Genomic DNA, 26960 nt, shown 5'->3' on the forward strand with positions numbered 1-26960 from the left:
ACAATGGTTGTGCCTCCAGAAGTGTTTCTTAACACTTGGTAATTGCACTCTGTTACTCAGATCATAAATAGCCACACGTAGTATAGTAATACTATCTTGTGCAACATGGTCGTCTATATTTATAGTAATACTGTCTCCTATACCATTACGAAACATGCAACAAATACTGGGACACTTTCAGTGAGGTAGAAGCACTAGGGAAATATGTGGAGATGAAATATTAAGAGGTTTTTTATTAGATACTACATGTTGCGGCACAGAACTGGTGTCTTCATCGCCATTATTTGGTTAAGTTTGATATACAACTCTGGTCCGATTGTCTGGGTTAAGATCTGAACCCGGACATACCCATATTTTCACCCAGGCAGACCCACTAATATGAGCATCGAAGCATTTCATGCTCAATGCTCTCCCTTGCCCTGCGCTCGATCGCTTAGGACAAGGGCTTGTTTGTTTACCCCTGCACACTGGTAGGCGTAGGCTTCTGCCCAGCGGTGTATTCGTTGACGTCACCAGCTCTGATGGGCGGGCTTTAGCGCTGCTCTAGTCTGTAAAACATCGAGGGCAGCACTAAAGCCGGCCCATCAGCACTGTTTTAGTATTATACCATTTCCTCCACTGAAGGAAGATTGTAAATTTGGCAAAAATCTCATGGGGGGCATACTAAGCTTTGCTAGGGGGACCTATGGGATCTGTGTACCCCACTGGGTTTAGTTCAGCTATTTGACAAAAAAATTTAATGTAAGAACCCCTCACATCTTGGGGTATGACCACATGTTGAAAATTTTTGTTGCAGATTTCGCCCTGTGCATTGCAATGGCTGAAATCTGCAGTGGATATCTGCAGCATAAATTGAAATGCTGCAGATTGCACTGCAGGTAAATTTATGCTCCAGGGTTTCTTAAAATCTCATTCCCTTTGTTGCTAATGTAAAAAGCTCCCGATTTTCCACAGGCAAATCCACAGCGTATAAGTCCATACACATACCATACTGGTTTTTGCATAGTACATTTTGTTTACACGAGGATAAGCACTTGAGTAAGCATTTTTAGTCACAAAGTTTCATTCTCACATAAAAACATATAGTATAGTAGCCGTTTATGGTGTGCACTGTATATATTTATCAGCTCTATGAGTGACAGCAAAATACTGCATGGCCTCTGTTCAGCATTTTTGAGAAAAATATTTATATAGAAATATATAAACTTTGCACATCTTGATCTATTATTTGTATGTGTAAGATTTAAAGCAGCTTGTAAATTTCTTGTTTGTCACAAAGTTACATAAAAAGTGCATGACATCAAGGCAACTGTAAGTCAGGTGGCAGGTTTAGGGTCTATTCACATGTCCGTATGTGTTTTGCAAAACACGGACACTCGCAATGTGCGCTCCGCATTTTGCGGACCGCACATTGCCGGCACTCTCATAGAAAATGCCTTTTCTTGTCCGCAATTGCGGACAAGTATAGGACATGTTCTAGTTTTTTGGCGGATCCGGAGGTGCAGATCCGCAAATGCGGATGCGGACAGCACATTCCAGTCCCATTGAAAATGAATGGGTCCACACCTGTTTCGCAAAATTGCGGAACGGATGCGGACCCATTTTGCGAACGTGCGAATGGCCCCTTACTGCACAATGTTACAGCTGATTGTCAGTAGGAGGTGTTCCTTCCTGACAGTCGGCTACTCATTCAGTGAAGGAGACTGCTACATTTACATGCAGCAATCTCCTTCACAGTATGAGCGATGGCTATTGCGATCACTCGTCCTCATACAGAATAATTGTTTCTGGGCAGCAGATTGCTGCCCAAAAGTGATAATTGATGTGCCTGCACGAACTACAGGATCATCTGACGAAAGAACGTTTTGTTTGTTCATCTGGTGATCAGCAGCACATTTAGAGGGGCAGACTGTCAGGAATCCACCTTTACTTTTCAAAGTGTGTAAATCCTGTATTTTAGAGGTTGTTACTTTAACAAAATCCAGCTTAAAGGGGTTTTCTGGTGCTAATTATTTTTTATCAAGACTCATACTTGCTGCTCCACACCACTCCCGTCTCAGTCTAGTGTCCCCTGCACTGCTTACATCTGGCTGACTATGGACACATGCTCCAGCCCATGACTGGTTTCAGCAGTCAAACAGCTTGCCACCACTTCCATGTGACTGTGCCCATGGCCAGCTAAATGTAAACAGCGTGGGGACCAGAAGATGGAGATAGTGGAGGCAGCTCGGAGGTCCGCAGTGACGTGGAGCAGGTACGTATGAATCTTCTGTTTCAGACGGCAGGCTGCACACACTTGATAGAAAATAATTACCAGAAAACACCTTTAAAGGAAGTCTGTCACATCCAAAATCAGTTTCAAATTAAGCTTATGACAATGTAGGTTAGGTGCCCTAAAATATAATCATAATTTTGTCCAGTCCTCTAATCCTGAAAAAAAAAATAATGTTTATGTTTATCCAAATAAGTTGCAATTTGCATTTGGTGCAAGAACACTCCCCCAGTAACACTGATCAGCATCTCCCCCCTCTTGTTTGATTGACAGTCTCTGGGAGTTTAGAGCTTATAGTGGTGACATAGGGGAAGCCATGCGCACCAAACAATTTATTTATTTTTAAGTAAAATTATGCATTTTTCAGGATTAAATGGCTGCTTTTTCACAAAAAGATATGGGTATGTTTTGGAGCACCTACCCTATGCGACGGTATGGTCACACACTGAAACTGACACAACCCCTTTAAATCCAGATATTTTTTTTCTCTTTTCACTTCTGGTGCATGTAGGCATGGGCACATGTGCACTGCATATCAAAAACAACTATTTTCTTAGGAGATGTTGTGGGTCAAGCACTTTTTAGCCACAAATAAGATTTTTTATGACAAAGTACTCTCTGATGCAAACATTTCAAGAAGATACTATTTTGATGATGTACCAGGTTTCTACTTTAAGAACAAATATGGGTATGTGAGTTTATTTAATAATCTAGGTTTTATCTTTTCATCGTGAAAAATGTCCCAGCTATCACAGGTACAAAATGTCCAAAAACCCCTTACAGTGAAAGGGTTAAAAAAATAAAATAACTTACAGCTCTTTCAGAAAAGTGATTTGAAAGTTTTCAGTGTTTCAGACTGTAGAGAGTTTGTAAATAGATCACATAAGGATGAAATTTGTGTGCTATCCATTCTTTTCTTGCACCCCGTTTTGTGGGAATATCAGACCTAAATGGTGCATGCTGCCCATGTGCGAAATCATGCATATTAGGGCTCATGCACACGAACGTGCCGTGTTTTGCAGTCTGCAAATTGGGGATCCGTAAAACATGGATGCCGCCGTCAATTACAGGTGGCATAGAATAGCCTATTCTTGTCCGCAAAACTGACAAGAATAGGATATGATCTAAAAATTTTGTGGGGCCACGCAACGGATGCGGACAGCATACTATTGAACTGAATGGGTCAGAATCCAAGCTGCAAAAAATGCGGCTTGGATGTGGAACCAAACCACATTCGTGTGAATGCGCCCTTAACTGATCCATTGTCTATAGTGGGACTCTGTTAGGTCCAGGTGACGTCTGTTCTAGACCTGAACAGCAGTCAGACATGTACATCTCTTGTCTGAAAGAGCCCTTAGTCTTTTGTAATATATCCAATACAGCACTAAATATTGTCAGTAATGAACAGTTTACGTGCAATAAACAGATTTTTGCATTGAATACAAAATAAAAACGAAGTTTCTCCAAGTTTATATTTTTTTACTAGTATTCTGATCATCTACAGTTATATATATGTAGGATACGTCATAAATGATCCCTAATTGTACTGAGAAAAGTTTGCTACACATTTAAATTGACAGCATATCAATGGTGTATTAGAGAATATAAATACAATTATTATTTTTACTGATTAATCAACCCTCAGGTAGTGAGGTTTCTTGTTGGGTTATATGTAAAATATAAAGAAAAAAAAAAAAAAAGAATATAGATGTATCCTGAGAAGGATGGATGACAACCACAAGAATTCCAGCAGTCAGAATTCTTGTAAGTTTGCAAGTATTGCAAATTGCCTGGAATTCTCCCTCTGCCCCCAACCCATTTAAATTTCACAAAATTCCTTAAAGAGGACCTTTCATGGGTCCAGACATTATAAAATAAGTAGCACGTTATGTAGGACATAAAGCAGGGATCTAATAGCGCTTACTATTTTTACTGGGTGCGGCTCCGTTTGCCTGCAGTGCCCCTGTTAAATTCTCCCTCCTGGTATGCGAATTAAGAGCATCGGAACAGAGAGGAGGAGACGCCAGGGATTCTCAATGGGCATCTCCTTCTCCCTGGCTGTAGCGCGGTCCAATCACAAGATCAGACCTCACCTTCTCCCTGGCTGTGACGCTCTCCTTTGTGTTTAGGCACCTTTTTTTTTTTTGGGTTGGGCAGACCTGCAAAGGGAAGCATATTAACCTGCTCCCTTGCCTTGGCTGCTTTGCTCAGGTCCCCCGCGGACAACATCCGCTTTGACACCGCTGCAGCCAGTGATTATCAAAGCGGATGTTTACAGCGGGTGACTCAGGCGAGGCAGTCAAGACCGGGAGCTGGTAGGTAAGTATGTTTCTCTTTGCAGATCTGCCCAGGAGGGGATGGGGAAGGGGGTGCCAAAAAACAACAAAAAAGGCCAACCTTTTCAAAACCTATGGGAGTTACAGAAACAGTCACTGTACCTGGACATGTCTGTGATTCATGTAGATTATACTGTATGTCTGATCAGCTGTCACATTTTCCTAGTTTCTTCTCAGCTCTGCTTGATACAGTAGGATTTATCAGACTCCTTTTATGACGTGTTCTATGGATACACCTTAACTGTGTGGTCAGAATTCACCTCTAAAGAAATGTATTTTAAACTAGCATAATATATCAGCTTACTGTCAGCTCCCATAAAGATTCATCCAAATACACTGAAAATTCCTCTTGTTCATACCTATTCCCAAAATGCCTTGTTATCCAGCAAGGTTCATTTTTCCCTGTTTCTTTTTCTCTTTTTCTTTGTTGCAGATAGTTACAAACAAAAGCATAACCCAAAAACAGCCGAAAAAGGTACTTATTACCGCTCTACCCCTTTGCTTTGTACCAAATGTTACCAGAGGATTGTGGCTGTGTGACAATGCTAGTTTGGCTGATGACTGTACACAGGGACAACATTAGAGGGAACCTATCACCAGGACAGGTCCCTTTTAGATTAGGGCATGTGGAAAACGCCCTGTTACAGATAAACCTATTGACTAATAAATGGCCTCCGACATTACCAAAAGTGCTGCCTTCCCTTCCCCCCTTTTTATTTTATTTTATTTGGGTTAACATGTGATGAAACATATTGCTTATGCTTTAGCTGAGAGAGCTCCTAGGGCAAAAGTATATGCAGCAAACTTCTTTTATCACCTGATCAGCACTTCTGAAGGCCATCTTAGTAGGTACAATTCCAACCTCCATATCCCTGTGACAGCTTCCCTTTAATTTATACAAAGCTGTGTTTTGAATGTTATGAAGCATGGATGCTTTTGCAACAAATGCACAACATTTTCAGGTGAATTCAAGTGAAGCTTACAGTGACTGCTCATGTTCATATGTCCTCCACTTGTGGGGCCAATATATCGAAAGTGTCAAACAAAGGTTCTTGTGCAATAAAAAAAAAAAGTGGTATTGTCTATGTATTTACTGCAAAAAAAACAAAAACAGATATATAAATATGGCAGGCACGAACAGCCAATATATGTATATATCAAACCAAAAAGGTGTGCTAAACATGTATAGAACAGAACTCGATAATCACTTAGTAAGACATGAAAAAGTAGCCATGCGCGTTGGGTAAGGTATAGAAATACAGGTAGCATGTTTAATGTTATAAACTGTACAGCAAACTGATACATACAAATCAAATTTCAAACATAAAAATCATTTAAAAAAATTACAGTGGGCACAAATAATATAATTAGAAACCCCCTAGCAGCAGACACATAATAAGGTCAGATCAAGAGGAAGCCCAAAACAAAAGGTTATGCCCTACTTACGTGATCAATGAAACCCCCCTCGATGATCACCATGGATATCTGGCAAAGTGGCAGGTGTAGGATGCTACATAATGGAAATGAATTTCTATATTAACCGTAAAGTGACATCCAATGTGTGACACAAGAGAAACTAGTTAGAATACCATAAAGACAGTTGTGAAGGGAATACCACAGATAAAGCTAATACAAATGCTGTGATCAGGTCCCATGTGCAGCTTCCTCAAGGGTCCCCGGATCATGTTCGTTTTGGGCTACCTCTTGATCTGACCTTATTATGTGTCTGCACTGCTAGGGGGTAACCATCTATATTACTTGTGGCTATCTGTATTTGTTTATTCCTTTTAACTGGTTTTCATGTCAGATTTGATGTCTCATAAGTAATATCTCTATCGTTTTACCTTATTTAATAGGTTCTGCTTCTTTTTCATGTGTTACTATATCTAAGTGAATACAAAATATTGAAAATATCCCTTCTTGTGATTACTGTAAGGGATTAGCACTGTATATCTTGTGATATAAAACTAGCAAGTTGTAAATACTGTTAAATTATATTAGTACATCCTTCAGAGCAACCAATTTCAGACTATTTGTTAAAAGGAAAAATTTCAAAATGGAAAACTAATGTATGTTTGTTATCTCTTGTGGAACCCTATTATGGCAGCAGGAATCCATTTTTAAATGTTATCTTTTTAGTCTGTGGAAAACGTTACAAGAACAGACCTGGCCTGAGCTACCATTATACCCACACTCATCTCGCTGATGAAGAAGGGACAGACAGCAGGGACCAAGAATCTCGATCTCCATGTTCCCCTTCCATTCACAGAAGTGAAAACCAGAAACGTAAGTTCACTTTGACACTTTTCTGTTTACCAAAATGGATGCAGGTACTTGAAGGCACAAATCAACTCCTCATATCTCAGTTTCTTAGTCCAGTAAGGGGATACAATTTTAAGGCTATGGATACTTTTGGAACTTATGGTATGACATAAATAATAATTTATCGTATTATTGCATTCTACTGATGTTGGACAACAAATATTTTTTCACTTGTTCTTTATCAAAAATTTTCTACTGTTTTTGTGTCTACGGCTTGCTTCCACCTTCTTAGTGAATCCATCAGGAAGATGTTCTGACAGCTCAATCTGTAGTCCAATAACTCGACTAGGAAACTGAGATATCAGTTGATTTGTGAAGTTCTTACTGTGTAGAATGATGGTGAAATGGAAGAAACCCATATATTCTTCCCATCACAATATAGTGGCTTTATGGCGTTTGTGTCTTGACCAAGACTTGTAATTGGTTAAAAAGATGCATGTGACAAGTGGAGTGTAATTAATAAGTGTGAAAGATGGAGACAAGCCCTTTAAAAGGATATGTGCAAGTTTCTCATGGTCTGTGAAGGCCTGAGGTCACGCGATGTGGGTGGCTGTTTTCTGTATTGCGTTTCGTTTTTCAGGATCTGCTTTCTCTGACATGCTTGTGGAACTGCAGGTTCAGAGCTCAGTGGCTGTTGCCTGCAATGAACATACTCGCTAACCTTCCTTTGTGTAGCCTGCATATCTGCGTCTCATACCCTCTTACCCTCACAATGCACCTTAGAATCAATGACCCCTCAAATTTTTTGTAGATGGCAAGTGGGACGGTTAGAGACCTGGGCAATGCTCCCTCTAAGGCAGACAATACAGAACCACAGCTCATAAATATTAATGTAAAGTACTCTTAATTAGCTATAAAGCAGCCAGATATATAGGCAAAATGTGTCAAAGGGGTTATCCTGGATAAAATAACGCTGGCCTATCCTCAGGATGGGTCATCATTATCACACAGGTGGAGGTCCAAGTCCTGGCACTTATGAACATGAGACTGACACAGATGCCTTCAGCTGCCAAGTGCACATGTAAGGCTACTTTCACACTTGCGTTCAGAGCGGGTCCGTCTGGTGTCTGCACAGACGGATCCGCTCCTATAATGCAGACGTTTGGATCCGTTCAGAACGGATCCGTCTGCATTATAGTTTAGAAAAAATTCTAAGTGTGAAAGTTGTTGAGATGGATCCGTCCAGACTTTACATTGAAAGTCAATGGGGGACGGATCCGTTTGAAAATTGAGCCATATTGTGTCAACTTCAAACGGATCCGTCCCCATTGACTTACATTGTAAGTCTGGACGGATCCGTTTGCCTCCGCACGGCCAGGCAGCGCTCGGGTGTCCGCTTGCTGAGCGGAGCAGAGGCTGAAATCTGCCAGACTGAGGCATTCTGAGCGGATCCGCATCCACTCAGAATGCATTGGGGCAGTACGGATGCGTTCGGGGCCGCTTGTGAGAGCCTTCAAACGGAGCTCACAAGCGGAGCCCCGAAAACTAGTGTGAAAGTAGCCTAACAGGTCAGCCAGGTTCATAGGTACAACTCTGCTGACAGATGCCCTTTAACCTGAAATAAATAAAAGGATTGGGCAGGATTAGATAAAATATAAAACTCAGTGTTCCCTAGTGATCTAGAATTACGTTTTTAAAGATGATCTTTTTTTTTAATTACATTGACTAATGTTAAAAGCTATGTACACCTTTGCAGGCAATTTTTCACAAAGTGAAAGCGAAAGTACCATTCACAGAGCTAGATGAACAATTAACCCTTTGTGACAGAATGGCTCAATATTTTTTAATGAAGACAAATTTAAAAAACGATTTTTAGCCTAAAATGAGTAAAATGCAATAAAAGAATTGCCCCCGAAGGTTTCCATAGCCTTTATATATATCAAAGCAGCCAAAACAGAAATAAACCCGTAAGTGCGTTCCCTTACACTGTTAGATACGGTACTTAACCATAACTACCTGACTATACAAGTCTTATAGCAAAGCAATTCAGTTTTTTTCCTGAAAACAATACTTTTAATCCATTTGTTTTAATATGAAAGGAACAGACAGGTGATTACATTGACCCTTTGTCTCAGGATCGTCGGTCTAGCCGCAGGCACACTTCCCTAGTCTATTTGATTAAAGGATTGGTTTATGAGGGCTAAGCCTTCTTACATTAATGCAACCTCAGAACGTGCCTCGCTTGATTACTGTAATGGTGGGTGACAAGCTAAGATAACAGCATGACCTTCCTAATCACATTTGGGGGGGGGGGGGGGGGGGGGGGGGGGGGGGGCGGGGGGGGGGGAATGTATAAAAGACCTGAGCACGGTTTTCATTTCCGTATAGCCTGTTTGAGACCTGACATCCTCTGTGTGTTAAACTAAACTATATATATATATATATATATATATATATATATATATATATATATGATACATTTAAATGAGTCACATTTACTGCTCACATTTCCTATTCACTGATAAATATTTTGGTGTAAACTGAGCATGGTACTAATATATTAAAGGTGTTTTCCGAGCTATCCTTTGAATAGGTCATCAGTATCTGATTGGTGGGGATCCGACACCCGGGACCCCCGCCAATCAGCTGTTTGAGAAGTGCCCAGCGTCCTTAGTAGCACTGTTGCCTTCTCCAGCTTTGCCTAGTCCATGTGACATCACATTCATCAGTCACATGGCTAGGCGAAGTGAATGGGACGGAGTGTGATACCAAGCACAGCCATTATACAATGTACAGCACTGTGCTTGGGGAGCTGAGAGAAGGCCGCAGTGCTGCTGCAAGCTCCGGTGCCTTCCCAAACAGCTGATTGGTGGGGGTCCCGGGTCTCAGACCCCCACCGATCAGATACCATCTCGAGGATAGGTCATCAGTTAAAAAATATCAGTAAACCCCTTTTGTATTTAAATACAAAGGTCGAGCAAACATCAGAGCTCCACATAAAACATGCAGTATCTCTTCGGTTAAGTACTTAATTTACTTTTACATCATAGATCATGAAGAAGTGTACTGTAAATATCTTATGAATGTTTTAAAAAAAATTTTTTTAACCTTTAGCGGAGTATCAAATGCCTGATTATCTGTGTCTACATCCTGACACCCATACATGCAGTGTGAGCGAAGAGGACTAGTAATGAGCATGCTGCTCAAAACTAAATTGGAAAGCCTAAAGCTGTATGTAACACATCAGAAGTCATATTAGAGGTGGAAAAACATTGTGTAGAACCAGAAATATTCCTTCTGTACGGATATTTCATTGAAGGTTGAGGTTTACCAGCAGATTCTTAATGGCTGCTGGAATGGTTTACACGACAGACACAATAATGACAGGTGGCAGCATCCACGGGTGCCGGTTGCCATGACAGCATTCCAGACTAGTACAGGCTGGGGGCCTATCAGGCGAAGAAGGAAATCAGCAGGATTCCTCCTAGGCACAAATTGGACACCATGCAATCCATAGGAAGCCTGGCTTGAAATGCATAATACATTGAGACATCTCTCAGGGCTGACTCTTTTCATCCAACGCAATCTGCATTCCATACAAACCACTCAGAGGTAGAAATTTCTGGAGAATAAAAAGGAGAAACAGGGGTTGTGCAGTTTAAAAATAAAAAGGGGCAATAATGGGAAAAGCCATAAATAATAATAAAAAGCAGCATTACTTGACTGTAAGATCCAGCAGCTGTACTCTCATTTTCCCTACCAGCATTTGTTAAACTGGCTGCAGCTGTGATATCACGTCAACAACACTGCAGCCAAACACTGGTCTCAGTGGTGCACTGCAGAGGTTTAATGTGTCAATGAAACATCTTCTCTAGAGACTCGTAAACCTAGCTCTGCACTGCTGCTGGATCTTATAGGTAAGTAATAGCTTCTTTACACAAAAAAACAGCGGTCTATGGGAAAAAATGGCAGGCTATGAAAGGAGGGGGGGGGGGGGGGGGGGGAATACGCCAGAGCCTGAGCAATCTGCAATTTGAAAGAAACACCACCAACCCAAAAAATACACAACTCAACGGTGAAAGAACACCACCACAAAAATACACCCGTTGTCTGTTTAATATTTCCCCCAAAAAAACGCAGCAAAAAATGCAAGAAAAAAAGCACCAAACACTGCAAACCTGCTTTAAAATATTAGGAAAAAAACTGTATCACCAGCCTATTGCTGCTTTTATTATTTTATGGCATTTCCCACAATTGTCTGTTTTTTAAACCCGAAAACCCCTTTTAAGTTTCTATTTAAAGGGAATCTGTCACCAGTTTGATGCTACCCTATGTGAGGACAGTATGAACTGTTGTCAGAAATCCAGGTTAAAACTCTGGGGTCACTAACGTAAGTGGACACAGTGGACTCCAAAGCTCGCCTGACAATGGAGATGCTCAAAACTGTGGGTTCACACTAGCATTAGGGATTCTGTTATGGCTTGGAAAATAACGGAATCCATAAGACTGAAGGAGGGATCTGTTCTTCTGCCTTTAGACTTGTATTATGACGGAATGCAAAACGGAAGCCTTTAAAAGGCATTCCGTTTGCTTTCCGTCCTAATAGAAGTCTATCGGAATCCAAACGGATCCGTCTGGGTCCCGTTATGCAAGACGGAAAACAAAGTCCTGTCGACAGGACTTTGTTTTCCGTCTTGCATAACGGGACCCAGACGGATCTGTTATGCTTTCCCATAGACTTATATTAGGACAGAAAGCAAACGGAATGCCTTTTAAAGGCTTCCATTTTGCATTCTGTCTGGGCATTCCGTTATAACCATGTTATAACGGAAAGTCATAACTGAATCCCTAACGCTAGTGTGAACCCACCCTTACCAGTTTATTCTGCCCGCTGATAGGGCTACATTAAACTGTTGACAGATTCCATTTAAAGGGGTTGTCCCAGTGAAATAAAAACTCTGTCAGTCTCTGTAAATGGTCTAAACGAAAGAATGAATCAATATTCACCTAATTTCTTCTCTGCTATTCTTGCACTTTACTCCAGTAAACCTGGCTGTTATTTTCCCGGCTGCAGCCGTGACATTCCTTGCACACAGATCACTGTTGCAGCCAATCACCTACCTCAGTAGTTACATCCTATGTACTGCTGATACTACTGATTGGCTGCATGGTAATCTGTCTGCACAGAATGTCACCACTGGAGCCAGGAAGAGGACGTCAGTGGTGGCCATACATTTTACAGTAGGACGGAGACTACATTATTAACAAAGTTTTCAAACAAATCGGGTTCGTATAGACTAGAGCAATCTGAAACAGATTTGCTCAAGCCTACCCCCAGTATTTATAATTGCCCCAAGTCTGTTTAATGTCTCCAAGCTTTATCTCATGCATTTATAATGTACCCTCTCTGTACTGCCCCCAGTAGTGCCTCCTGTTTTATTATGTCCCCAAGCAGTGCCCACTTTATGTATAACACTCTCCTTTTGTACTGCCACCTGTTGTGCTCCCTGGATTTATGTCCCCCAGCAATGCCCCTGTATTTTTATGTCCCTCAGCAGTGCCCCCTGTATTTCTGCATCCCCAGCAATTACTATAATGTCCTCTAGCAGTGCCCCCTTTATTTATAATGCCCTCATTTCACTCCCGCTTAAAGTCACCATCTGTAAAGCGTTGCCTGTGTCCAGGGACAGATGGTGTATTCACTTGCGCTGGGACTCAGGTAGATGTGAGGTCGTCATCATGCCGCCTAAGACCAGTGCACGAGGTCGCGTTACCAACGCAGCCTCTGCAATTGTACTGCCTTATGGACTTCAGTCCTAAAAGAGCAATTGGCACTGCCTGGGCAAGATGTGGCGCTGTATGATCCACCTGTCGAGTGGCCCCCACACAACTGCATTGTATATGTGGTGTTCAAAACCACCACTGATCATAGAGATAAATGGACAGATTAACATAGTCAGCAAAGCACAATTATTTGGAATCGGGCATTTAAAAGCTCAAATACAAAAACACTAGTGCTGTTGCTCATAGGCCCCTTTCACACGGGCGAGTTTTCCGTGAGTTGAACGCATTGCACCCGCACTGAATCCGGACCCATTCATTTCTATGGGGCTGTGCACATGAGCGGTGATTTTCACACATCACTTGTGCGTTGCGTGAAAATCGCAGCAAGCTCTATTTTGTGCATTTTTCACGCAACGCAGGCCCCATAGAAGTGAATGGGGCTGCGTGAAAATCGCCAGCATCCGCAAGCAAGTGCGGATGCGGTGTGATTTTCACGCACAGTTGCTAGGAGACGATCGGGACGGGGACCCGATCTTTATTATTTTCCCTTATAACATGGTTATAAGGGAAAATAATAGCATTCTGAATACAGAATGCATAGTACAATAGAGCTGGAGGGATTAAAAAAAATAATAATAATTTAACTCACCTTAATCCACTTGTTCGCACAGCTGGCATCTCTTCTGTCTTGTTCTGTGAGGAATAGGGGGAAATAATACAATCTACACAACCTTGAACCCAAACCTGAACTTCTGTGAAGACGTTCGGGTCTGGGTACCACATTCAGTTTTTTATCACGCGTGTGCAAAACGCATTGCACCCGCACGATAAAAACTGAACAACGGAACCCAATCACAGTCAAAACTGACTGCAATTGCTTACCTACTCACGCGGGTTTGCCGCAACGCATCCGGACCTTATCCGGACACGCTCGTGTGAAAGAGGCCCAAGGCTGGGTTCACACTTGAGCGTTTTACAGCGCGTTCAAACGCGCTGTAAAACGCTCAACACATGAAAACCAATGCTTCCCTATGGCCCTGGTTCTCACTTGAGCGTTTTACAGCGCGTTTGAACGCGCTGAAAAACGCCCTACGCTCAAACAAGTTCTTGAGCTTCTTTGGGGCGTTTTGACGCGCGTTTGTGGCCATAGGACACTGCAGTCAATCACACAAACGCGCGTTTACTATTGCAAAAAACGCGCATAAAAACGCGCGACTTAAACGCGCATATAAAATGCGCTCAAGTGTGAACCCAGCCTTAGGCTCAGTTCACACCTGAGCGTTCTGAAAGGAGCGCTCTGTATGCGCGATTGTACGGGCGTTTACAAGCGCGCATACAGAGACAAGTGTACACACAGTGTCGCGCGTTCCCGAAAGTCTATGTACGGGAACGCGCGACAAGTGCCCAAAAAAACGCTCCTGTACTTGTGTGAGCGTCGGGCGTTTTACAGCGCGATCGTACGCGCTGTAAAACGCCCAGGTGAGAACCATTCCCATAGGGAAGCATTGGTTTCTCCTTGTTGAGCGTTTTACAGCGCGTAGGAACGCGCTGTAAAACGCTCAGGTGTGAACTGAGCCTTAGAGAAACCGACTGATGAAATGAGTTCATCACTGGGCAATGGTTTATTATCCTGTTTGGCTTGAGATTTCATTTGAGATTCTATGAATCTGTATATTTGTCTGGGCTGCCTTCAGGCAGGCTGCTTAAAGTTAAAGGCTATGTACACCTTTGGGGGCAATTTATTTTATTATTGCATTATACTTATTTTGAGCTAAAAATCATTTTTGTAATTGTTCTTTATTAACAATATGGGATCCTTTTTTCTGTACAGAGCTGACATGCTCTACTAGCTGCCTGTGGATTATTTGTCCTTTCTGTCATCTGAGGATAAAAATGGACTTCTTATCTCTGCTCTCTCACATCATAAACACTCATTAAAGCTCAATCCTTATCTTACTGATAAGAATGTGGCTTAAATAAGTGTTTATGACCTCTTTGTAGTTTAGAAATAAGGGTAATTAGATGACAGGCACAAAGTAAAAGTGAAAGTACCAGTCACACAGTTAGAAAAACAGTTAACCCTTTGTGACTGAACAGCTCAATATTTTTAATAAAGGCCAATTGAAAATATGATTTTTAGCCAAAAATAAGTTGAATGCAATCATAAATAAAATTAACTCCAAAAGGGGTACATAGCCTTTAATTTCCTGCTGTGAACATTGCCCTGCGATGTCTATGCAGTTGCCCATTTTATAGAGTTATACTGAAAAATCTATGTCCTAAGGGATCATGCACACGACCGTATGTGTTTTGCGGTCCGGATCCCAGCCGTGTGCGTGCTGCCACAGTGTTCTGTCTGCATTTTTTGAAGCCCCATTGAACTGGATGGGTCCGCATTTGATCAGCAAAGAATAAGGACTGAATGCGGACTAAACATATGGTCGTGTGCATGAGCCCTTCATGAAATAAGGTTCATCATATACTGAAGGTGTAAATATTTTACAACTATAGGATGTGTGTGGAAGTGAATCCCACTGAAAGTGCAGTCAGCATGAGTACAGGACAGAAGAATCTGAGCAGTATAAGGCCTCTTTCACACGGGCGTTGCGGGAAAATGTGCGTGTGCGTTACGGGAACACCCGCGATTTTTCCACGCGAGTGCAAAACATTGTAATGCGTTTTGCACTTGCGTGAGAAAAATCGTGCATGTTTGGTACCCAAACCCGAACTTCTTCACAGAAGTTCGGGCTTGGGATCGGTGTTCTGCAGATTGTATTATTTCCCCTTATAACATAGTTATAAGGGAAAATAATAGCATTCTGAATACAGAATGCATGGTAAAATAGCGCTGGAGGGGTTACAAATAAATAATAATTTAACTCACCTTAGTCCACTTGATCGCGCAGCCCGGCATCTCCTTCTGTCTCCTTTGCTGAACAGGACCTGTGGTGAGCATTCATTACAGGTCAAGGACCTGTGGTGACGTCACTCCGGTCATCACATGATCCATCACCATGGTAAAATATCATGTGATGACCGGAGTGACGTCACCACAGGTCCTTGACCTGTAATGAATGCTCACCACAGGTCCTGTTCAGCAAAAGAGACAGAAGGAGATGGTGGGCTGCGCGATCAAGTGGACTAAGGTGAGTTAAAAAAAAAATTATCTCCTCCAGCGCTATTTTACTATGCATTCTGTATTCAGAATGCTATTATTTTCCCTTATAACCATGTTATAAGGGAAAATAATAATGATCGGGTCTCCATCCCGATCCTCTCCTAGCATCCGGGCGTGAAAATCGCACCGCATCCGCACTTGCTTGCGGATGTTTGCGAATTTCACGCAACCCCATTCACTTCTATTGGGCCTGCGTTGCGTGAAAAACGCAGACTATAGAGCATGCTGCGATTTTCACAGGATCCTGCTCTGATTCTGGCTGATGGGGTGGTGGTTTCCGCCCTGTATCCCAAACTTGAGGCGGAGGTGTTGGAAGCTTAAGGTGAGGCACCCGATTCCTGTCCTCCAGGGAGGTTTTTTGTTCCTTCTGGGCTTCGGCACAAGGTGTTCAAGGATACTGTCCTTGCGGGACACCCTGTGGATCTTATTTCCTGGAGATTCTGGTGGCCAGGTTTACGTAAAGGTTGTGGAGGGTTATGTGGCAGCCTGTGAGACCTGTGCACGTGCCAAGGTGACTCATACTCGGCCTTCAGGATCTTTTCTTCCTTTGTCCATCCCATCCCGTCCCTGGGCGCATTTGTCCATGGACTTCATCACTGATTTGCCTAGTTCCTCTGGGAAGACGGTGATTTTGGTGGTGTTTGTGGACCGCTTCAGTAAGATGGCGCACTTTATACCATTATCAGATTTACCCAATGCTAAGACTCTCGCTCAAGTGTTTATTGATAACATTGTGAAATTACACGGCATTCCCTCTAATGTGGTGTCTGATAGGGGGACACAGTTTGTTTCCAGGTTCTGGAGGGCATTCTATACTCGTCTAGGAGTTCAGTTGTCCTTCTCTTCGGCTTTCCACCCTCAGTCAAACGGACAAACTGAGCGCACTAACCAGAATTTGGAAACTTATTTGAGGTGTTTTGTCTTCGAGAATCAGGAAGAGTGGTCTTCATTTTTGTCTTTGGCTTAGTTTGCCTTAAATAACTGTAGACAGGAGTCCACTGATAAGTCACCATTTTTTAGTGCATGAGTTTCACTCTCAGTTTGGTACTTTTTCTGGGACTGAGTCCTCTGGTATACCTGAAGAGGAAAGATTCTCTTCCTCATTGTCATCTATCTGGCGGAAGATTCAAATCAATTTGAAAAAAATGGGCGAAAGATATAAACGTATGGCTTACAAGAGACGTATGACTGGTTCGGACCTGTGTGTGGGTGATTTGTTGTGGTTGTCCACTAAGAACATTAAATTGAAGGTACCCTCTTGGAAGTTTTAGTCCTTACAAGATCTCTGCCATTTTTAACCTGGTTGCGTTTCATCTCGAACTTCCGCAGGCTTGGTAGATCCATAATGTGTTTCACAAGACTTTGTTGAAAAACTATGTGGAACCTGCTGAACCATCTCCCTTGCCACCTCCTCCTGTCTTGGTAGATGGTAATCTGGAGTTTCAGATCTCCAGAATAATTAACTTGCGTATTCTTCATGGTTCCCTTCAGTACCTCGTACATTAGAAGGGTTACGGTCCAGAAGAAAGAATGTGGGGTCCGGCCCTGTGAGAGAACTGAGAGGATCGGCTAGACTTGCAGCACGTGAGTCTATCTGACAGGTCTTTCTATGTTTCCCTTCTGTTTGTTGTTGTGGGCAGGATCCCACCCTCTCCACAGGTTCTGCTCGTTAGCTGTTTAAGAGGCTCTATTTAAGTCCGCCTCTTACTGCTGATTTTGCGGTTGATATTTTCCTTCTGGAGTGCTATACAGGTTGTTTGTGGATCCTCCCCTTTGTGCGTGTGTCGCTTCTAGGTCTCAGGGAGACGCTTGTCCCTTCACGATGGAAGGTATTGGTTGTCTCATTCCCCGCTCCCCTAAGTTAGGGTTTGCTTCAGTGTCAGCAGGGCTTACGTTCCAGCGTATGAGTTAGTTCACCATAAGAACTTGCCATTACTGTCAGCAGTCAGGGAGAGGCTCAGGGATTGTTAGGAGGTTACCATTCCCTCCTCCCTAGCTTTGGGGCCTAGTCTGTTTACCTGTTGCTGTTTGTTTACTTGGTGTTCCTCTTATCCCCACTTGCCGTGACATTACCTAAAGGATTATCTGAAAATAAATGCACAGTAGCAGTGTATATTATGTTGCATAAAAGTGGTTTACACAATGCAAATATAATTGTAAAAACGCTCATCCACAAAAATCAGCCTGATTATCGGTCTGTGAAAGGGTAATTTCACACTAGCGTTATTCTTTTCCGGGATTGAAATCCAGTAAAGGGTCTCAATACCGGAAAAAAACACATCGGTTTTGTCCCAATGCATTCTGAATGGAAAGCAATCCGTTCAGTATGCATCAGGATGTCTTCCGTTCCATCCCTTGTACGGTATTTACATAGAAACATAGAATGTGTCGGCAGATAAGAACCATTTGGCCCATCTAGTCTGCCCAATATACTGAATACTATGGATAGCCCCCGGCCCTATCTTATATGAAGGATGGCCTTATGCCTATCCCATGCATGCTTAAACCCCTTCACTGTATTTGCAGCTACCACTTCTGCAGGAAGGCTATTCCATGCATCCACTACTCTCTCAGTAAAGTAATACTTCCTTATATTACTTTTAAACCTTTGCCCCTCTAATTTAAAACTGTGTCCTCTTGTGGTAGTTTTTCTTCTTTTAAATATGCTCTCTTCCTTTACCGAGTTGATTCCCTTTATGTATTTAAAAGTTTCTATCATATCCCCTCTGTCTCTTCTTTTACCCGACAAAATACTGCAGCATACCGCACTTGCCCGATCCGGCATTAATTTCTAATGAAATGTATTAATGCCGGATCCGGTACCAAGTGTTCCGGAAATTACTGCATCGCTGGATCCGGTTTTCCAGTCTACGCTGGCGCAGTGCTTTCTAGCTGTGAAAAAATTAAATACCAGATCCGTTATTCTAGATGATACCAGAAAGACGGATCCGGTATTTCAATGAATAAGTCTACTGGATCCAGGGGAAAAAAAAGATATCCGTTTGCATACTGATTTCCGGATCCAGCAGGCAGTTCCGGCCGGATTCTTCTAACGCTAGTGTGAAAGTACTCTTTACCATCTTTGGAGAAATAGGTGGAGCAAGTCATAAGAAATTTCAACTATAGTTAATGGGGAAATTAGAAGCATTTCAAGATATATGGGTCCATGGAATTTTATTACAATTTTTTTTTTTTTTTTATCCTCCCTTAGTGTCTGGGTGGTTTAGGGCAATATTAGTTCACTTTATCTTCTTTTTCTTTTTTAGGATTAGCTTTTTTTGTATAATGATATATGTTTACAGTATATAGAATATTTTGTTATGCCTTAGGCTATAATCACATTTTATTGATGAAAAAAAACATCTGTTAAAAACTGCAAAACGGCCATTTTTTACAGATACCTTTCTGAAAAATGGCCCCCTTAACCTGTATTGGGGTTGTCTGGCTGTAGAAATGGCCAAAATAAGACATGTCCTATTTTGTGACAGCTAGCCTGTTAGAAAAAAATAACAAAAAACAAAACTGAAAACACCCATAGACTGTTGTGTGAACAAGTCTTTACAGGTTGCAGAGTAATGAAAACTTTCATACCATTTACCATATCCATGTTACTGTTCTAGCTCGCAAAGGAACAGATGGTGCTATACTTTCCAATAACTACTGTGATTTTTGCCTTGGAGACTCCTCCATAAACAAGAAAAGTGGACAACCAGAGGAACTTGTATCCTGCGCAGACTGTGGACGCTCTGGTAGGTCATTCCTCTTTCTGCTCTGAATCTGTTCTTAATGAATTCTTAATTAAGAAATGTGCTTGAATACGGACATCAATTCTTGCATGGCATGGTCCAAGACAAATATAAAAGATAAATGAATAATTAATCGCTTGCCTTTTTTTTTTTTTTTTTTTTTTTTTTAATATATATATATATATATATACACAAGTGTCATTGTTGAGGTTTGTGTGTGTATTTCAAAACTGATATGGCAAGTTCGTATCTCTAATGGTAATTATGATACTAATCTGAAAATACAGCATTGTTTATGGAAATCACAGGGTTATTTCAGATCTGACCCAATTATAATGCTTTTGAAGTAATGAGACCAGAATATTAAAGCGTACCTCAAGTGATCCATTTAAAAAACCTTTAAGGATATATACTCCATTAAATAAATTCAAGTTTCACATGTAATGTTTTGTTTTTCTTCACTGGAAGTATGCTTTAAGGGGGACTAATCCTAAACTTCTGATCACTGAATTTAATTTCATTAGAAGCACCCCCCCCCCCCCCTCCCCAAAACAAATCAAAACAAAAAAAACAAACATTCCTAAGCCTCTTATACTTACATTGGTATTTGGATTCGGAATTGTGGACCCATTCATTTCTTCACATTGTGCAGCCCGGATACAGATTTGCGGGTCCGCACAAAAATAGAACATGTCCTATTCTTGTCTGCAAGATTAGGCATTTTCTATTAAGTGGCGGCGATGTGCGGTCTGCAAAATGCGGAACGCACATTGCCGGTGTCCGTGTTTTGCGGATCCGTAGATCCGCAAAACACACTACGGACGTGTGAATGGAGCCTTACTAGAAGTATAATTTGGTGATTACCTAAAAAATACAAGACAGCACATAAACTACTGGTATAAAAAAACAATACACTTACAGGTACTTGACAAATGCATAAGGTCCACGTGACGGCTGCATTTCCTGGACCAACCCATGGTCGCCTGACCTAAACTCACTGCATCATAGTGATGCAGTAGACCCATGGTTGGGCTGGAACTCTAGAACAGAACACTATGAAGCAGTGAGTTTGGGTCAGATGAACAGCGGTCAGTCCAGGAAATGCAGCCGTTACACACAGTATTTCCCAGAACGATCACACTTGTATGAAACTGACCTAATACATGAGTTGCTAGTTCAGCTACTGAGACCCACACAAACCAGCTGATATTGCAGGGAAAGATGCTGTTGCTGCAGCTGTTACAGAGGGGGATGAAGTATTATTATCTAGTCATCAAGTCTGCAAGAGCTACTGCTTCAGAGCAGCTCTGGCTCTTGGGGGGTCGGGGGGGGGGGGGTCCTTAACAAAACAGCCTCCTCTTTATGATATCAATATGCCTTAAAAGGGCATCTGGACAAGGTTCATCAGGCTGGGAAAACTTTCTGGTTATATTACTATTTTTGGCTTTTGTGGTTCTGTGAAAATGGCTTTAGTGGGTAAGCTCACACATTGCTGATCAGTTGTGGATGATACCTATAACACTTGTCAGTTGTGGATTTAACCATTTCACTGCCAGGGGTTTTTGGACATTTTGCACTTCTGATAGCCAGAACAATTTTTGCAGTCCTGACACGTATAAATATCCATATATGTTCTTGAATATATGTCAAAATGTCACTCAGGCACCTTCATGCAATTTTGCTTCAAAATTAAATTTTTGCATAAAAGTTCAGGCTTACCCACAAAAACAATGTAAAAATGATAGGTGTGCAAAGCTCATATACCACAAGTGTATACAGTAATAACAGCTTATGCTCTTCATACACTGAAACAGTAGCTATGTAATATATGGTCATCTTCCTCAAATGTTCAAAATTACACGACAAACAGCTTATAGTGTATGTTAACCAAAATCTAAGTTTTCTAGTTAATATAAATTAACTAGTTTGCACCTCTGGTTATTTAACCCCTCAGATGCCATGATAAGTAGCAGGTCTGCCTTTGACTGATGACTTGAGCCCCCGAGGTGAAATGCACGGGATTCCAATCCATTGCTAGGACAGCCTTGTGAAGGCTCTCAGCGCTGTCATAGTGAGCTGCCTGCAAAGCCATGCCCGAGGCATGGCCTGACAGTCTGGCAGTGAAAATCCCATAGGCTGCAATAGTATTGACTTACAATGTAATTGTAAGTCAATGGGGACAGATCTGTTTTCACTGACACAATATGGTGCAATTGAAAACGGATCCGCCTCCCATTGACTTTCAGTGTAAGTCAAAACGGATCAGTTTGCATTATCATGTTTGTTCATGGTAATGCAAACGGATCAGTTCTGAACGGATACAAGCGTTTGCATTATAGGTGCGGATCCGTCTGTGCAGATACCAGACGGATCCGCACCTAACGCAGGTGTGAAAGTATCCTTAAAGGGAACCTGTCCTCAACTTTATGCTGACCTCACTGAGGGCAGCATAAAATAGTGACAGAAATGCTGATTTCAGCGGTGTGTCACATCAAGTAAGTGGTTGCTGAGAACCAGCATCATAGTCATTGCAGCCCAGGCCTTGAAAAGAGTCAAATCTACCTGAGAAGAGTCCTGGTTATTCCTAATCTCCTGCTCTCTCCCCATCTGCTGATGATTGGCAGTTCTCTCCTAGAGAGAAAACTAGGTAGAAGACTGTCAGCCATCAGCAGGTGGGCAGGAGAGCAGGAATTCATGAATAGCCAGGACTCTTCTCAGGTGGCCGGGACTCTTTTCCAGACCCAGTCTGCAATGATTGTGATGTTGGTTCTCGGCAACCACTTACTTTTAACTTATAAATGACAGACCGATCAAATCAACTCACCTGTCTGTACTTTATACTGCCGTTAGTATGGGCACCATAAAGTTGATGACAGGTTCCCATTAATGCACAATCGAAAAATGTTGTATATAGTAAAGCAAATAATGCATCTTCTTGGACTTGAAAACAGCCACCATTCAATAATGCATAGGCTCTGTGCACAATGCATGCCATCTTCCATCAGAGGTATAGCTCAGGAACAAGTGGCATACTTCACCCATTGACTGCCATCATGAAAAAAAAGGGAATTCTGTGTGGTATACATCTGTTGTGCTTTGCTAAAACAGCTGAAAATAAAGTTATTCCTTAATATACCAATCTGACAGTCCAAAAGGAAACTCTTGACCTTGGTTAGATGAATGGAGCCCTGTGAATACATTTACCATACATGGTGGGAGAGCTTTTCCCAGTGTATACATAGATGTAGGGCTCTAATACAGTGTGCACAGATCCTTAGCTTTACCAAACTCTTCTTTCAACATGCCTTTCATTAATTCTACCAAAGATTAATTTTTTTATAGCAGAGAAACAAAGGTAAAGGAATTCTACCAGTTTCTTTAAATGGTAGGGTAACAACTCAGCAAGAATAAATTAATAGTAAAAACAGGCATGTGCTGATGAAATTTACATTCAGAAAAGGTACTGTAAGACCCTCCGTTCTGACTTCTGACCTATTTACTGCATGTGTTATGTATTGTAAATGTGAAGCATATAATAACCAAGCCTGAACTAGGTCATCACAACGAAGCTGCCTCCTATGGATTGGCTGGTTTCTTGTGAATTACTGCCATGCTACATCAAGAATAGATTTTTAATACAAACAGGACAGACACAAGTCTTATGTTTATTTCATCTCTTTTTGACCTATAGTCAATGTATAGGCTGGGGTTTCCCTTTCAGGCTACACTATATATAGGTTAGCTATTTGCATAGGTGAGTGAGCAAAGACAGTATTCATTAGACTTGCTGGGTCTGTAAGCAGTATACATACAAACTTGTTGCTGGAATCAATTTGCTTGGTGTTTTTGAGTAAATAGATTTGTGTGAAAATGTATATTTAAATATATAACCCTTTTGCTGCCAATTTGTGTACTGAGATAGATAGTTTTAGTCAAAGGTTATGAATGCGTGTATATTTATTTTGCTTTTTATTATTATTATGTCTTGGTGGTGTGGCTGTGCTAGTTAATATGCATAGATAACTGTATGTTACTTAACCCTTGTGCTGATATATTCATCATACATGTCAGCTCATTTGGGAAGAGAAAGCAGAAAAGAGGAGATGCACCACGCAGAGGACTTGTTCGGATCCACGTCAGAAAGCGACACTTCCACGTTTCATGGCTTTGATGAGGATGACTGGGAGGGGCCTTCCTCAGCCCGAGCCACTCACTCCCCCACTGCAGAGGACTGGGGAGACTGCTAAAGCAAATGAATTGGATCACCCCATCTTCTACCTGACACTTTCAATCCCTACCTTCATTTTTTTTTTTGTGTTTTTGTTTAGCACTTTCCCCTCGTTAAGATTTTTTATTTCTTCTCCATTTACAAAGCACAACTGTACCCAAACTGGACATTGAAAAATTATCAGAATATTTTGCAAGTTCGTTTAAAATGAAAACTGTGGATACACATATATATTTTTTTCCTTCGGTATGAGCAGAGCTCATCTCCAGTATTAGCCAGCAACCCAGAGCTGGTTTTAAGGCCACTTTGGATAGATAAGTGAATGCCTTTAATAGTCACAATTCACAATAAAAACAGATGTCAGGAAAACACTGGAATCCTACTTACTTTCTGTCTGCGACCCTGATTACCTCAGCGACAGAAGACTTTTGTAAAATAATGGTTTTATGGGATTTTGCACACACAGTGAGGAATCAGCCTAAGATAATGCAAACACAACTGTACAAGGAGCAAGTTCCTCATTATTTTTCTCCACTTGAACCTCTGCATGAGGACAGAGGTTTTTTTTTTTTTTTTTAGTTATAGGACAAGTATAAAAGCAAATAGGATAAATACCTCAGACTTGCTTTTTTCACTTGCAATGATTTATATGTGCTATTTATTTTTCTTTGGCTCAAAAGACTCCCTGATGTCTAAAAGGCACATTTTTGTCTCCTTATTCAATACCACCTACTAGAAGATACCAAAGCAACACCCATTAATGGTCCACAGGGCAATGGAAATGAGACCAAACTATCATCGCACCTGCTGAGCTGAATTCAGACTGCACTGCAGCAGGATTGCAAAGGTACGCTCCCTGCACATTTTATTCCATCACGTTGCTCTGTCACTCACTTCAGAGAATTTTTTTCTGTTAGGTCACAACTAAGTGTTATCCATCAGAATGGAAGAAACCCAAATAAAACACAACAGAAGTATAAAAATGTAAGAAAAAGAAATAAGCAATATTGTAAACTAACATAACACATAAATACAGACTACAGGGCATACTGGAAGCAAGTTAGAGGATACAAAGCAAGATGGAAGCAGTGATGGTTGAAGGAGTATTCCCATCTGGGACACTGATGGTATATTACTAGGGTATGCTATCCATGTCAGATAGATGTAGGTCTCCTCCCAAAGTGAAGGAGACTGTGTGCCGTGCAGCATGCTCCCCATTCATTGCTATACGAGTTCAGAAAATAGCTGAGTGAGCACAGTCGGCCATTTTCAGAAGTTCCATAGCGGTGAATGGAGAACTAGCCATGCAAGCGCAGCCCCCTTTCCATTCACTGCTATGGCATTGCACACTGTTATTTTTGAAACTCCCATAGCATTGAACGGAAGGGACCCGTTCTGGAGATAGGAGCAGAGCCCAGAGGTGCAGGGGTTTTATAGTGATGATCTGCCCGGCACCACCGTCGATCAGCTGTTTGAAGAGGCACTGGCGCTCCAAGCGAGTGCTGCTTCCTCTTCATTACTCTGCCCTTTGTCTTGGAGGTGCAGTGTAATGACAAGTATTTGCTCCATTCACTTGAATACAGAGAGTACTTTACGCCACCGCTACAGGAGAGATGACACGTAGTGTAATGAAGAAGCAGCGCTCGAATGGAGCACAGCTTCCGCTTCAAACAGCTAAATGGGGCGGGGGGTGCCGGGTGTTGGACCCCCGCCAATCAGATATTGATGACCTGTCCTCAATATCTGTGCTGGCATGAGGTGCACCACAATTAGTAAGAGGCGCACACCTCTAAGGCCCCTTGCAGATTAGCGTGTTCGGATTAGGTCCGGATGCATTGCAGCAAACCCACACGAGTAGGTACCCAATTTCAGTGAGCTTTGACTGCAATTGCGTTCCGTTGTTCAGTTTTTATCGCGCGGATGCAATGCGTTTTGCACGCGCGTGATAAAAAAAAACTGAATGTGGTACCCAGACCCGAACTTCTTCACTGAAGTTCAGGTTTGGGTTCGGTGTTGTCTAGATGTTATTATTTTCCCTTATAACATGGTTATAAGGGAAAATAATAGCATTCTTTAATACAGAATGCTTAGTACAAGGTCAATTGAGGGTTAAAAAAAGAAAAAAAATTACCTCACCTCCTCCAATTGATCGCGTAGCTGCCGGTCTCCTGTTCTTTCTTCAGGACCTGTGGTGACGTCACTGAGCTCATCACATGGTCCATCACCACGGTGATGGACCATGTGATGTGACGTCACCACAGGTCCTTTAGCCGGCAGCTCATGATTAAAGAAGTAAGAAGAGATCGGCAACTATGCGATCTAGAGGAGGAGGGGAGTTAATTTTTTTTAACCCTCAATTGACCTTCTACTAAGCATTCTGTATTAAAGAGAATACATTCTGTATTTTCAGTGAATAGACTGAATACAGTGAATAGACTGTCATCTTAGCAACCATGCGTGAAAATCGCATCCGCACTTGCTTGCGGATGCTTGCGATTTTTACGCAGCCCCATTCACTTCTATGGGGCCTGCGTTGCGTGGAAAACGCACAATATAGAGCATGCTGCAATTTTCACGCAACGCACAAGTGATGCGTGAAAATCACTGCTCATGTGCACAGCCCCATAGAAATGAATGGGTCCGGATTCAGTGCAGGTGCAATGCGTTGACCTCACACATTGCACCCGCGCGGAAAACTCGGGCCTTAATAATTGTGGTGAATGTTGGGAATGTGCTCTGCTTGGCTTTTTTTTTTTTTTTTGATCGATTTTCAGGGCAGGTTTTGGCACCCAAATATAAATGCACGTGAGTGGGCATTGACAAAATGTGGGATTTTGATGCAGCCAGGTGTCAGCAAGATCCACATGTAACATCACAGTGTGTAAATGAGGCCTATGGCCTACGTGTTTGAGTCCCTCATTACCTTTTTTTTGTTGTGGTTGGTTTTCAAATAACTTGCATCTGGATTGGAACATTGCAGAAGGAAAAATGGACCTCACAAATGCTCGTGTAAGCAGTAAAGCTTGACATATTTTTGTGTCTATTAAGCTAATGATTGATAAAAGAGATGTTTAATGGGATGCAGATCCTCTATTAAACAGCAAATGAACACTGGACTATGTGAATAGCAACTATCCAGTCAGCCAGATAAATT

General features: G+C 41.8%; 1 protein-coding gene across 5 annotated transcripts in view; it reads left to right on the plus strand.

Moving 5' to 3' along the window:
• The window catches only part of DPF3 (double PHD fingers 3), a 256142-nt gene that overhangs the window by 191671 nt on the left and 37511 nt on the right, over window positions 1-26960 (plus strand). The window contains exons 7-10 of one of the 5 annotated variants that reach the window (XM_040411514.1): window positions 5042-5083; window positions 6748-6894; window positions 19453-19581; window positions 24543-24653. In XM_040411514.1, the coding sequence (XP_040267448.1) occupies window positions 5042-5083; window positions 6748-6894; window positions 19453-19581; window positions 24543-24622 (398 nt within the window). In that variant the 3' untranslated portion in view covers window positions 24623-24653. Of the gene's footprint in view, window positions 1-5041; window positions 5084-6747; window positions 6895-19452; window positions 19582-23649; window positions 24498-24542; window positions 24654-26960 lie in introns of those variants that run through there. The other 4 variants (XM_040411511.1, XM_040411509.1, XM_040411512.1 and 1 more) reach the window with 4 other exon arrangements.

This window comes from Bufo bufo, chromosome 11, assembly GCF_905171765.1.
Source record: "Bufo bufo chromosome 11, aBufBuf1.1, whole genome shotgun sequence".
Taxonomy (NCBI): domain Eukaryota; kingdom Metazoa; phylum Chordata; class Amphibia; order Anura; family Bufonidae; genus Bufo; species Bufo bufo.